Source organism: Cebus imitator, unplaced genomic scaffold, assembly GCF_001604975.1.
Source record: "Cebus imitator isolate Cc_AM_T3 unplaced genomic scaffold, Cebus_imitator-1.0 Scaffold102, whole genome shotgun sequence".
Lineage (NCBI taxonomy): Eukaryota > Metazoa > Chordata > Mammalia > Primates > Cebidae > Cebus > Cebus imitator.
Genome location: NW_016107417.1, coordinates 4,303,774 through 4,316,168, shown reverse-complemented (window position 1 = coordinate 4,316,168; position 12,395 = coordinate 4,303,774). Strand labels below are relative to the sequence as shown.

Below are 12,395 nucleotides of genomic sequence, written 5' to 3'. Positions count from 1 at the left end.
AGTAGCTGGGATTACAGGCACATGCCACCACGCCCAGCTAATTTTTTTGTATTTTTAGTAGAGGCGGGGTTTCACCATGTTGGTTAGGCTGGTGTTAAACTCTTAACCTCATGATCTGCCCGCCTCAGCCTCCTAAAGTGCTGGGATTCAAGATGTGAGCCACTGCCCTCGGCTTCACCTGGCTAATTTTTGTATTTTTAGTAGCGATGAGGTTTTGCCATGTTGCCGGGCTGGTCTCAAACTCCTGGCCTCAAGTGATCCGCCAGCCTTGGCCTCCCAAAGTGTTGGGATTGGCCAGCCAAGAAATCATCTTTTCAATGGAAACAATCACAAATGTGTTGCCTCCTCCCCAAGTCTGTTGAAAAAGGAGTACATGGGAGTCCCAGTCACTAAACTGACTTCCCTCGGCAACTCTGGGCAAAGTGCTCAGTCTCTCTGGTTTTGGTGCATCTGTAGAACAAACATGGCCATCAGGTGACATTCTGTGATGCTGGACCCTTGATCTACAAGGCATAAAATGCTGTACATGGGTAACAGGCTGATTTTCATTGAGAGGGGCAGGGATGTGGGCAGTGGCATTGATAGGAGGGAATTCCCCCCCATACCCTCCACCCCAGGTGAACCTGCCGCTGCTCACCCTGAGCCAGCCCCTGCTGTTGGGAATCGCCCGAAACGAGACCAGTGCTGGCCGAGCGAGTGCCGAGTTCTATGTCCAGTGAGTGGGCTCGGGTGCTTGATCCTGGGTCTTGGGGAGGTGGGTGGTGAGGAATGGGCTGAGGCAGCTGTGACTCCACAGGGACCCCGCAGGGGCTGGTCACCCACTAAGCCATCCGTGTGTTCTTGTCCAGGTGCAGCCTGACTTCTGAGCAGGTGAGGAAGCACTACCTGAGTGGAGGTCCCGAGGCCCACGAGTCTACAGGAATCATCTTTGTGGAGACACAGGTGCAGAATGACAAACCGTCTTGCTTGGAGGCCAGGGCTGGGGTCTGCAAAGAGACCTGGCAGTGCTTGTCTTGTGGGGAAGGTGTCGGCTGGGTCACAGTTCCCTCCAGAGTCACAAGATTTGCCCTCAGTGCAAGGGAAAGGTCTAGGGACCTGTTCAGCCCCTTAACATGCCTCCCTAGGGACAGTGCAGAGGTCTCTGAGGCTCAGGAATTCCAGGCACAGCCCTGGCAGGAGATGTGACAAGGCCTGAATGCCTGTGTCTGGCTGTCTCCCCACAGAACGTGCGGAGATTGCAGGAGACGGAAATGTGGGCTGAGCTCTGTCCCTCGGCCAAAGGCGCCATTCTCCTCTACAACCGGGTTCAGGGAAGTCCCACCGGAGCAGCCCTAAGGTCCCCAGCCCTACTCCCACCATTCTGAAGACAATAAAGGACTTCATTTTATTGGCATCTGCTGTTTCTGTGATAGAGAGGAGCAATGGGACCTGAGTGTGTAAGGCAGGACACGTGACTTGGGGGTGGGGAAAAAACCTGCCAGCCTCAGTGTCCCCCTCTGCAAGCAGGGGATGAGGACTGTGCCTCCCTTTGCTGGCTCCAGTGAGGCTCCGGGGCAGAAGCAGCTCTATGAGATATGCCTCGCTGCAGAGCGGAGCAGCAGCGTAACAGAGAGACGGTGGCAGGGCCGAAAGCCTCACAAAGACTCAGAGAGTGGGCTCCGTCCCTGTTGCTCCTGTCCAGCGCCGGCGCCTGTCCAGCGAGTCCGCAGGCGGGAGGGCCGGAGGCACCAAAAGCCAATAGACGCGTAGGGGCGGGGTCTCAACCACATTTTTCGGCCCGCTGGGCGTGGCCTTAGCAACCAAGCCAATGAGAGTGCGAGGGCGGGGCCTGAATAGACGCAGGAAATGGCGACGGCCGTGGGGGTCTGTGCTCGATGGGGGCGGGGCCTGGTTGTGGCCCCTCCTTCGCCCGGCCTCAAGCTCCCTGGGTGGGAACGGGGTCTCCAAGTCCCGGGCTGGTTGTCCAGACCCCGAAGTCAGCGCGGGGAAGGGCCGCGGATGCTCCAGTCAGAGGAAGGGGCAGGTCCAGGACACGCGGGTCTGGTCCTGGGCAAGAACCGCCCCCTCCCCGGGCCTGCTTCAGTCTTCCTTCGCAGAAACACCGGGCCAGGCCCCTTCCCTCTTCCCCGGGTGCTTGAAGTCTAGCCCCATCCTGGTCCCAATGCGCTCTTGGTGGCCTTCTTTCCCAGCTGCCCTCCCGCCGCCATGCCGCCCCTACTGCCCCTGCGCCTGTGCCGGCTGTGGCCCCACAGCCCTCCCTCCCGGCTCCTCGGAACGGCTGCCGGGCAGCGGTGAGTTGGGCGCGGGGGGCCGTCCTGGTTGTTCAATGGGTTACTGTTTGCCCTATGTGCTGAGATATTTGTGGTCTCTACTGCGTGTCAGGAGGTTCCCAGGTTTGTCTCAGGTAACCCTCACCTTCCCTGTTGAGGATCGGAGATAAAGACCCCCAAGGTCATACACCGATTTAAGCAGCAGAGGAGGAATTTGAGTCCAGGTCACACCCAACCCTCTTACCCCAGCTCTGTGTGTGTGTGGTTTTAAAGCATCACTGTGCATAGCCCTCTGTGGGGGATGGGAGGCGTGGGGGGGGTGTTGACTACAAAATGCAGATTCCTGGGCTCTGCTCTCGAGATTCTGAACTGAAGGAATCAATTGGGTGGGGCTTAGGAATCAGTTTTTTCCAACGTTTTTGGACTCCACTTTGAGAGATCCTGACCTGTATTATGCCTGAAACCCTCCAAAGGGAGGGCTGATCTAGAGACGGATGGGTCCTGGGACCTGTATCAGCCTCTCAGCTCCCGGAGGCTAAATTAAAGGGTGTGGCCCAGGGAGGGGCTGGTAAGGGCAGGGCGGAGCTATCTTTTGGGTTTCCTCAGCCCCTGCAGGTTTGGGACTCTCTCCACAGGTCCAGGCCCAGGAATTATTATGACGTGCTGGGGGTACATCCTGGTGCCAGCACTGAGGAAGTTAAACGAGCTTTCTTTGCCAAGTCCAAAGAGGTAACAGTGCCCCTAATGTGGGGATGGGGAGCAGGAACAGCCAGTGGGGGCATGCTTCAAGTTCCCAGGAGTAGACCTGCATCTCTGGCTGGTGGCATGTTCTTTCAGCCCTCAAAGGGACTGGCAGGTGCTCAAGGGCAGGGGAAAGGCTATGGGCAGGAGCCAGGGGTTGTCTGATGGGCTGGGCTTGGTTTTCTTGACCTACCTCTTCTTGAGAAACCTGGAACGGGGCATATGGTAAATGCAGGGGGCTGGCAGGTAGGGAGGGCTTGAACACAGGAGGGGGCAAAAAGTCCGTGGCTCTCTGGCCTTCTGAGGAGTAGGGAGGCCAGAGTGAGGGTCACTGACTATGTGGGGCCTCTGGGCATGACTGGAGCCCTGGTGTGTGGATGTCATCAGCATGGGTCCTGGGGAGGGACAGGCAAAGGGAGATAAGGGGAGTCCTGCCCCACCCCAGCTGCACCCGGACCGGGACCCTGGAAACCCAGCCCTGCACAACCGCTTTGTGGAGCTGAGCGAGGCATACCACGTGCTCAGCCATGAGCAGAGCCGCCGCAGCTATGATGACCAGCTCCGCTCACCTAGCCCCCCAGAGTCTCCAGGAACCACAGCCCATGACAAGTCTACCTGCCAAACACACAGGTACAGTAGTCCTGCCCTCAGCTCGCCCCACCCCAGGTTGCTTGGGGAGCCTCATTTCCACAGTGTCCTTTCCTCTGCCTCCTAGCAGCTCCCGGGAGCACCCCAATGCACAGTACTGGTCCCAGTTTCACCATGTGAGGCCACAGGGGCCCCAGTCTAGGCAGCAGCAACACAAATGCAACCAGCAAGTGCTGAGGTACTGCCTCCTGCTCATGCTGGTCGGCATGGGCCTGCACTATGTCATCTTCAGGTAACGCCTTTTCTCCCTGGGAGAAATGGGCAGAGGGCAGGAGGGTGGGTGAATTCCAGTGTGGTCAGCCAGCCCTGCACAGCACCTCACGGCACATACTCTTGTGTCTCTCAAACTGAGAGTTGCTTGAAATCGGTCTCTGGAGCCTTTCCTTACTTAGTGAAGACAGCGCTGCACTAAGAGCTAACGTTGTCACTTACAGCTTTTCATATTTCAAATGTAAATCTTTCATGCTGGCTGCCAGGGAGGGACTGAGCCAAACAAAATCAAGTACAAGCAGCAAATGCAGCACAGCTTTCATTTGGCAGTCCGCATCTCTCTGCCACTCTTACACGTGCCATGAAGCTGATTTTCTTTTTTCTTCCTTTTTTATTTTTTATTTTTCTCAGACGAAGTCTCACTCTGTCGCCCAGGCTGGAGTGCAGTGGCGCAATCTTGGCTCACTGCAACCTCATCTCTGCCTCCTGGGTTCAAGCAATTCTTCTCTCTCAGCCTCCCCAGTAGCTGGGACTACAGGTGCACACTACCATGCCCAGCTAATTTATTTGTATTTTTAGTGGAGACAGGGTTTACCATGTTGGTCAGGCTGGTCTTGAACTCCTGACCTCAGGTGATCCACCCACCTCCACTTCCCAAAGTGCTGGGATTACAGGCATGAGCCACCGAGCCGGGCCACGAAGCTGATTTTCTAAAGCAGATACCTAAAGGTCAGTGCCTACTGCTAGTAGCCTGCCTAGTTCAGTGATGGAGTTAGATGCACACCCTTTCTAGTCTTCTGGGAGGAGCACCCCATGTTCATAGCTGCCGTCACACCTCGAAGGGCAGCCAGGGCCTTTGGATGCCATTGGACCCTAGACAGGCCAGGGCCACTCTGAGCTCTCCCCACCTATCATAAGCAGTGTCAGGCTGAGGTCCCTAAACCCTGTGAGGGTTAAAGAGCCGTGAGGCCCCTAGAGTGGGGTGGAAGAAGGCAGGACTTGAGGGACAGCAGGAATTGGAGTCCCAGAGTTAACTGTGACCCATTGCAGGATGGTAGAGCAGATGCACCTTAACTTCATGGATGAAAAGGATCGGATCATCACCGCCATGTACAACGACGCGCGGGCGCGGGCCAGGTCTGTCCCTGCTCTATTCTGCCCCCCTGCTCCCTGTCCTGGCACTACCCTTGGGGGTCCCTGTCCCAACCACCCAGGTGCCCTCTCCTCCAGGGCCAACAGAGCCAGCCTCCAGCAGAAGCAACAATGGCAGAAGCAGCAGCAGCCACCACCACCAGGGCCAACCCAAGGACCCGAGATCGTGCCCCCAGGCGCTGACCCCTAAGGGGCTCACCTGGTTGGGGGTCTGCTGTGCGCTCCATCTTGCTTCCTTCCCAGGACGGCCAGCTCCCCAAAACGCGCACAATAAAGTGATTGCAGAGCTCGTGTCCGGCTCCCTCTTTTAGGCCCAGCGCCCCCAGTCCCAGCCTCGCCAAGGGGCAGCGCTCCGCCCTCCAGGTTCTAGCGGCGGGCGACCGGGGAGCCCGGCCCCCTGGGCGGCGCGTCCCCTTTCCCCTGCAGCGGCGGGAGGCGGGAGGGGGTGTGTGGAGGGGGCGGGCCCCGCCGGCGGCCTCGCCCCCCCCCACCGCCCCGCCCCCGCCCCACGGCCCGGTGGGGAGCGCGTGTCTGGGTCACATGAGCCGCCCGCCCGCCAGCCCCGGCCCGGCCCCCCGTCGCCCCCGCCGTCCCTGCCGCCACAGCCAGCCGCCACCGGTCGCCCGCCTGCCCGGCTCCTCCTGCCGCCGCTGCGCTGCGCTGCGCTGCCTGAAACCAGGGCTCAGGAGGGGGCAGTGGAGGAGCCGCCCCCTGCGCCCGGCCCCCACCCGCCGCGTCCGGGCCCAAGCCATGGGGCTCTGGCTACCGCCGCCCCCGGCGCCACCGGGCTAGGGCGATGCGGGCGCCCCCGGCGGGCGGCCCCTGCGGGCACCATGAGCCCCCTGCTCCGCCGCCTGCTGCTCGCCGCGCTCCTGCAGCTGGCCCCCGCCCAGGTACGTGCAGCCCGACAGCGCGCCAGCCCGCCTTGCCCTCTCTCAAGGTTGGCGGAAGTGAGGAGGCGACCCGCGGCCTCCGCCCAGGGGATCTGCGGGGTACGGCCTTGAACGCGGACGTCTCGGGGGCCCAACGCGTGCATCCCCTGAGAGGTGCCCCTCCCCGCCAGCCCGCCAGCCCTAGCCTGGGGCCACTCCTCTGCCCCACCCCGTCCCCTGGGCGCCGCCGGGGGCGGGGCTGCCTCGGTGCCCGCTGGACTTAGTGCGCGCTCCTGATCTGTATGCAGCCCCTAGACATGCTCGGCTCCGCGGCCTGGAGATTTGATGCGGCCACCGGGGCACCTGTTGGGTTTTGGGCCAGGGTAGGTCCAGGATGGCCAAGAGAGGACAGATAAAGCTAGAGCAGTGGCCACAGGAACAGAGCAATCTGGAAAGATGGCAGAGAGGTGGTGAAGCCTCCTGATGCAAGGGCAAAATCCCAGGGATGGCGACAGTGCCAGACTCTCCTAGCGTGTACCTTGGGTCCAGGTCTTTTCTCTCCCACAGGCCTCTGTGTCCCAGCCTGATGCCCCTGGCCACCAGAAGAAAGGTAATACTCATAAAAACTCAGCTCTAGCCAGCGCTAAGAGGGTTTATCAGGGGCCCTAATTCCAGGTGCCTGGTGTCCATCATCTTGTGTAACTCCCCCGGAAGATGCAAACTATTATTCTACCCATTTCACGAAGGAGGAAACTGAGGCAGTGGGGTTACTTGGTTCTGGATAAACAGGGCAGGGGAAGACAGGTTGTGAGGGCAGAGCAGGGAGGGGTAGTGGAAGGTGGCTATGGCTTGGGGATTGGGGAGGACAGCTGCTGGGAGCAGCTGCAGGAAAACCAGTGGGGACTTAACCCTTTACCGGTCTGCCCCCAGTAGTGTCATGGATAGATGTGTATACTCGTGCTACCTGCCAGCCCCGGGAGGTGGTGGTGCCCCTGACTGTGGAGCTCATGGGCACCGTGGCCAAACAGCTGGTGCCCAGCTGTGTGACTGTGCAGCGCTGTGGTGGCTGCTGCCCTGACGATGGCCTGGAGTGTGTGCCTACTGGGCAGCACCAAGTCCGGATGCAGGTACTGGGGCAGGCGGGGCAGCAGGCAGGGGATGCATGTACAGGGCAGGCAGAGCAGCGGGCAGGGGATGCATGTATGGGGCAGGCAGGGCAGCGGGCAGGGGATGCATGTATGCAGCAGGCGGGGCAGCGGGCAGGGTGATGCTGGCTGGCTCTGGGGCTGGGGCATCCTGGAGACTGAGGCACAGGAGGTGGGTAGAGAGGAGGGCTAGCGGCCAGGGTCCAGGCTGTTGGGTGAGCTTTTCTCCCTCCAGCCTTAGAGAATCCCTTTTCTCTCTCTCCCTCACTGTCCTCCCTGTTCTTCTGAGCACAGATCCTCATGATCCGGTACCCAAGCAGTCAGCTGGGGGAGATGTCCCTGGAAGAACACAGCCAGTGTGAATGCAGGTGCCAGCCAGGGCCAACTTCTCAGCTCTCAGAGGCCAGGCTTGGGGGTGCTGGGTATGGTGGTCAGCAGAACTGGGAACCAGGTTCCTAAGAGTAGAGCCAAGCGTAGGCCTCGGATCTGGGGCAAGAGAGTAGGATGCTTAGGCTGGGTGCAGTGGCTCTTGCCTGTAATCCCAGCACTTTGGGAGGATGAGACGGGTGGATCACTAAGGTCAGGAGTTCAGGATCAGCCTGGGCAACATGGCCTGTCTCTACTAAAAATACAAAAATTAGCTGGGTGTGGTGGTGGGCACCTGTAATCCCAGCTACTTGGGAGGCTGAGACAGCAGGAAGTCGGAGGTTACAGTGAGCTGAGACCATGCCACTGTACTCCAGCCTGGGCAAGAAGAACAAAACTCAGTCTCCAAAAAAAAAAAAGAGTGAGATACTGGGATTTCCTGATCTTCCTCCTCTTGTCTCTGTCTATTTCTGTTACTTTTCAGACCTAAAAGAAAGGACAGTGCTGTGAAGCCGGACAGGTGAGTCTCTTGGACTCCAGCTGAGTGGGGGTAAGGGGAGTACCAGTGAGTCTGGAAGCTGTCGCCCCTCCCATGTTTCTCCTCTCACCTGTCGCCCGCTTTCCCTTTTCCTCTGCTCCCAAAGCCTGTGTGCTCTACCCTGACCCCAGCTCCAGGGAAGACTCTTCCTTCCCACCCCAGACATGTCGCTTCTCCTCCCTAGGGCTGCCACTCCCCACCACCGTCCCCAGCCCCGCTCTGTTCCGGGCTGGGATTCTGCCCCCGGAGCACCCTCCCCAGCTGACATCACCCATCCTACTCCAGCCCCAGGCCCCTCTGCCCACGCTGCACCCAGCGCCACCAGCGCCCTGACCACCGGACCTGCCGCTGCCGCTGCCGACGCCGCAGCTTCCTCCGTTGCCAAGGGCGGGGCTTAGAGCTCAACCCAGACACCTGCAGGTGAGGCATCTGTGGGGTGGTATTTGTTTGGAAACGCATCAAGGCCCTGCTCTGGAGCAGGTCTGCAGTGAGCCTGCCAGTAGGAGGAGGGCCAGGGAAGGGGAAGCTGTTGAATATGTTGAACAAATATTTACCAGGGGCCGGGCGCGGTGGCTCAAGCCTGTAATCCCAGCACTTTGGGAGGCCGAGGTGGGTGGATCACGAGGTCAAGAGATCGAGACCATCCTGGTCAATATGGTGAAACCCCGTCTCTACCAAAAATACAAAAAATTAGCTGGGCATGGTGGTGCGTGCCTGTAATCCCAGCTACTCAGGAGGCTGAGGCAGGAGAATTGCCTGAACCCAGGAGGTGGAGGATGCGGTGAGCCGAGATCGCGCCATTGCACTCCAGCCTGGGTAACATGAGTGAAACTCCGTCTCAGAAAAAAAAAAAAAAAAAAAAAAATTTACCAGGCAGCTGCTGGTAATTGGAGCTGCGTAAGCAAGTCAAACATTCTAACTCAGGAGTCAGATACAGGAGGGATGATGCCAGCAGAGGATGTCAAGGGCTGTGGTGAGGAGCACCTGGCCTGATGTTTCAGAGGTCAGAGATCTCTTGGAGGAGGCGACATCTGCCTGGAGTAGAAATGCGGGCCACAGAGCCAGGCGCAGTTGCTCATGCCTGTAATCCCAGCACTTTGGGAGGCTGAGGCAGGCAGATCACGAGGTCAAGAGATCAAGACCATCTTGGCCAACATGGTGAAACCTCATCTCTACTAAAAATACAAAAATTAGCTGGGCATGGTGGTGTGTACGTGTAGTCCCAGCTACTCGGGAGGCTGAGGCAGGAGAATCACTTGATTCTGGGTGGCAGAGGTTGCAGTGAGCCGAAATGGTGCCACTGCACTCCAGCAGCCTGGCGACAGTGCAAGACTCTGTTTCAAAAAAAAAAAAAAAAAGAAAGAAAGAAATGCGTGCCACAGCTTTTCCAGCTTGCAGTTCGGGCCTTCCCAGAAGCCTCTGTGGTAGATGCCTACCCTACCTATGGGCTTCAAGAGGCCAGGGGACATAGTGGAACCCTCATCTACCCTTATCTGAAGTGTCTCTCACCACCCGTGTCCCACAGTGAGGCCATGGGGTGACATCATATGGGCCAGGCCAGTGTGAGCTTCCCAGGAGTATCGGGAGAGGATGGGCTTCACAGAAGTTTCGTCCTTGTCCCTGCAGCCTCCAGCGCCCAAGGCTGAGTGGTGTGGCAGGATGCCTAGGTTGTGAACTTAATGGGCCCGAGGCACAAGTGAGTCCAGGGCTGGGGCTGAGTTCCAGCAGCATGAACACATCACATCCTCCCTCCTCAGGTGCCGGAAGCTCCGAAGGTGACATACGGCTTTTCAGACTCACCGGGGTGACTTGCCTCAAGAGGCCATACCCTAATGGGGGAACAGAGAGGAGCCTGGTGAAAAGGGCCAAGCCCCCAAGACCTCAGCCCAGGCAGAAGCTGCTCCAGGACCTGCGCCTCTCAGAGGGCTCTCCTGCCATCCCTCGTCTCCCTGAGGCTGTCATCTAACTGGACAGAGTTGGAAGAGGAGACTGGGAGGCAGCAAGAGGGGTCATATACCAGCTCAGGGGAAAATGGGGTACTGTCTCAGCTTCTAACCACCCTGGGCAAGTAAGCATCTTACAACTGGCTCTTCCTCCTCTCACTAAGAAGACCCAAACCTCTGCCTAAAGGGATTTGGGCTTCAGGCTTCGGTATGAGAACTGTGACCCCTGACCCTGATAAAAGAGATGGAAAGCAGCTGTCCCTGCCTGTATCACTGTTTGTCACTGTCCAGGCTGGCTGGTTTGGGCATGAATGTCTGCATTACTAAATCCATAGCCTGTCTCCCTCCCTCATCATGCAGATGAAGGAAATGAGGACTAAGGAGCCGCCGCAGATCCCAGGCAGGGCTGGAATCATGGATTCATCACTTTCGTGTTATTGCCAGGCATGGAGGTCAGGGAGAGCCCAGCTGATACAGAGTGCCAGTCCTGCTTCTCACCGGGGTTCTTTTCTGGAAGGAGACAGCCTTCTGTGGCCAGAGCGCTTGGGGTGGGACCCAGATCTGCTGAGTGACCTTGCTTATCACTGCCCCTGCCTCTCTGAGTAGCAATTTCCACATGTGCACATAGGGAACAGAAGAGTGCTGTGGCTGGGGTCCTTGGGCTGCGGAGAAGCTTGAGACCATCTTCAGACAATGGAAAAGGACACTCATTCTTCCTGCCGGGCCACACTGGCAGCATCTGCTGCTTTTTGTTCCCTGTAGCTTGACTCTAAAGCCCCGGCGCCTGCCCTGTCTTCACTTCACTCCCACTTCCCTGAAAGGGAAGCACCAAAGGTTTGGGGCTGGTGGGCCTGGTTTGGGCAGCAGGCTCCGCTCACCACAACCCTCATAGTTTTCTTTTTCTTTTGTTTTTGAGATAGAGTCTTGCTCTGTTGCCCAGGGTGGAGTGCAATGGCACGATCCTGGCTCCCTGCAACCTCCGTCTCCTGAGTTCAATTCTTCTGCCTCAGCCTCCCAAGTAGCTGGGATTACAGGCACCGGCCACCACACCCAACTAATTTTTGTATTTTTTTCTTTTTTGAGATGAAGTTTCGCTCTTGTTGCCCAGGATGGAGTGCAATGGCGTGGTCTCGGCCCAATGCAACTTCCACCTTCCGGGTTCAAGCCATTCTCCTGCCTTAGCCTCCTAAGTAGCTGGGATTACAGGTATCTGCCACCATGCCCAGCAAATTTCTTGTATTTTTAGTAGAGACAGGGTTTCACCATGTTGGCCAGGCTGGTCTTGTACTCCTGACCTCAGGTGATTTGCCCACCGCAGCCTCCCAAAGTGCTGGGATTACAGGCATGAGCCACCGCGCCCACCCAACCCAGTTTTCTCCATCTTCACTTCCCTTGAACCCTGCAGTTGCTGCCTGAGATTCACCTGACTTGTCTATCGCAGCCCAAGCCCAGCCCCTCCCCCTTCTCCCTGCAGCCTCCAGTGCCCAGGGCTGAGTAGTTTGGGATGTATAAAAGGCCAGCCTTGGGCACCAGTGCTTTGCCCACTGAGGCAGGACTCAGGGGCAGAGTTAACTCAATTGGGCAGCCACCTGCATGGAGGGGCAGCCACCTGAGTGGAGGGACAACTACCCTAATGGAGGTTTTCTCTGAGGTGCTGGGTCAGAACATGTGGTTATGATCGTAGTGGGCCCAAGGCAGCAGTGGGTTGAAGGAGGAGACAATTCCTGACAGCGATTACTACTTTCAAATCATTTTCTCAGTCATGATGTCACCGGACATGCCACAGGTCAATTAGCATGAGGCAGAGGAGGGTTAGGGCCCCAGAACTACCACCTCCAGAGCCCACCTAGCCCCCCCAGACACCCGCAATGCTTCACATGCATCTCCTCAATTCTGAGGTCAGCATGATGATTGTCTTCCTTTTTCAATTGAGGCAATAGGCTCAAAAAGGCTAATTGGCCTGGGGATTGGCCCTCACATCGGAACCTTCAAGCTAGGTTTAGCTGCCTCTCAACTGCAGGCTCATAACTTCAGTTGATGTTTGGTGGGTGCTGGGGCCCCTGAAAATAAATCTGGTGGGGGAACGGGCCCAGCCAGATCATTCCAGTCAAGAGTCAGAGCCCAGCTGCACAGGTAGAGGTAAGCCTGGCTCCTGGGAGAGAGACGCGGGCAGGAGCATTGGCAGGTCAGGGCTTGGCATTGGAAATCATCTGGTCCTACAGGGGCCCGGTGGGGTGGGTGTCATCAAGCCCGTGTTACACGCCTGTGTCGGATGCCAGATTCTACCAAGCACACAGCCAGTCAAGTTGCAGACCCGGAATTCAAATCTGAAGCCCAGGATCTTTCCACGGCGACTGAGGGCTGTGGGCCATGATGAGAGTGCTGTGGGAGAGGCTGGAAGCGACTTGAAATGGCGCCTCAAGACCCCCTCCGGGAACCCATGCCCGCCTGACCCTACTATCACCTCGGCCGGAAGTGCTTCCGGACTTTTCGGAAGTCACTTTCACCTA

At 58.0% G+C, this 12,395-nt stretch overlaps 3 protein-coding genes across 10 annotated transcripts in view; all 3 read left to right on the top strand.

The window, feature by feature from the left end:
* NUDT22 (nudix hydrolase 22) overlaps nt 1-1,393 on the top strand; it is a 3,689-nt gene extending 2,296 nt beyond the window's left edge. For both annotated transcript variants that reach the window (XM_017537284.2, XM_017537283.2), the window contains exons 4-6: nt 618-715; nt 849-942; nt 1,224-1,393. In XM_017537284.2, the coding sequence (XP_017392773.1) occupies nt 618-715; nt 849-942; nt 1,224-1,364 (333 nt within the window). In that variant the 3' untranslated portion in view covers nt 1,365-1,393. The remainder of the gene's footprint in view (nt 1-617; nt 716-848; nt 943-1,223) is intronic.
* Nucleotides 1,394-1,685: 292 nt separating this feature from the next.
* DNAJC4 (DnaJ heat shock protein family (Hsp40) member C4) lies at nt 1,686-5,311 on the top strand. 5 transcript variants are annotated; one of them, XM_037741651.1, is made up of 6 exons: nt 1,686-2,291; nt 2,906-2,999; nt 3,421-3,641; nt 3,727-3,891; nt 4,920-5,006; nt 5,100-5,311. In XM_037741651.1, exons 1-6 carry the CDS (start codon nt 2,206-2,208, stop codon nt 5,209-5,211), a joined length of 765 nt encoding a protein of 254 aa, XP_037597579.1. In that variant the 5' UTR covers nt 1,686-2,205; the 3' UTR covers nt 5,212-5,311. The 5 variants fall into 5 exon arrangements, with proteins under 5 accessions (XP_037597579.1, XP_037597578.1, XP_017392770.1 ...); XM_017537282.2 differs by having other exon boundaries at nt 1,899-2,291; nt 3,457-3,641; nt 3,730-3,891; nt 5,100-5,307; XM_037741650.1 differs by having other exon boundaries at nt 3,730-3,891; nt 4,920-5,311.
* A 284-nt stretch (nt 5,312-5,595) lies between these two features.
* Nucleotides 5,596-10,145, top strand: VEGFB (vascular endothelial growth factor B). Of its 3 annotated transcripts, none has more exons than XM_017537288.2 (7): nt 5,596-5,914; nt 6,461-6,503; nt 6,827-7,020; nt 7,333-7,406; nt 7,889-7,924; nt 8,127-8,362; nt 9,700-10,145. In XM_017537288.2, exons 1-6 carry the CDS (start codon nt 5,855-5,857, stop codon nt 8,338-8,340), a joined length of 621 nt encoding a protein of 206 aa, XP_017392777.1. In that variant the 5' UTR covers nt 5,596-5,854; the 3' UTR covers nt 8,341-8,362; nt 9,700-10,145. The 3 variants fall into 3 exon arrangements, with proteins under 3 accessions (XP_017392777.1, XP_017392778.1, XP_017392776.1); XM_017537289.2 differs by having other exon boundaries at nt 6,824-7,020; nt 8,228-8,362; nt 9,700-10,141; XM_017537287.2 differs by having other exon boundaries at nt 5,597-5,914; nt 6,824-7,020.
* The last annotated feature ends 2,250 nt before the right edge of the window (nt 10,146-12,395 follow it).

Excerpts from the sequence above, each read along its gene's own strand:
- VEGFB (XM_017537287.2), top strand. The coding sequence starts at position 5,855 with ATGAGCCCCCTGCTCCGCCGCCTGCTGCTCGCCGCGCTCCTGCAGCTG. Across the intron at positions 5,915-6,460 it reads TGCAGCTGGCCCCCGCCCAG|GCCTCTGTGTCCCAGCCTGA; the intron begins GTACGTGCAGCC and ends TCTCTCCCACAG. Across the intron at positions 7,925-8,126 it reads AGTGCTGTGAAGCCGGACAG|GGCTGCCACTCCCCACCACC; the intron begins GTGAGTCTCTTG and ends TCTCCTCCCTAG.
- DNAJC4 (XM_037741650.1), top strand. The coding sequence starts at position 2,206 with ATGCCGCCCCTACTGCCCCTGCGCCTGTGCCGGCTGTGGCCCCACAGC. Across the intron at positions 3,642-3,729 it reads TCTACCTGCCAAACACACAG|CTCCCGGGAGCACCCCAATG; the intron begins GTACAGTAGTCC and ends GCCTCCTAGCAG. Across the intron at positions 3,892-4,919 it reads CTGCACTATGTCATCTTCAG|GATGGTAGAGCAGATGCACC; the intron begins GTAACGCCTTTT and ends GACCCATTGCAG.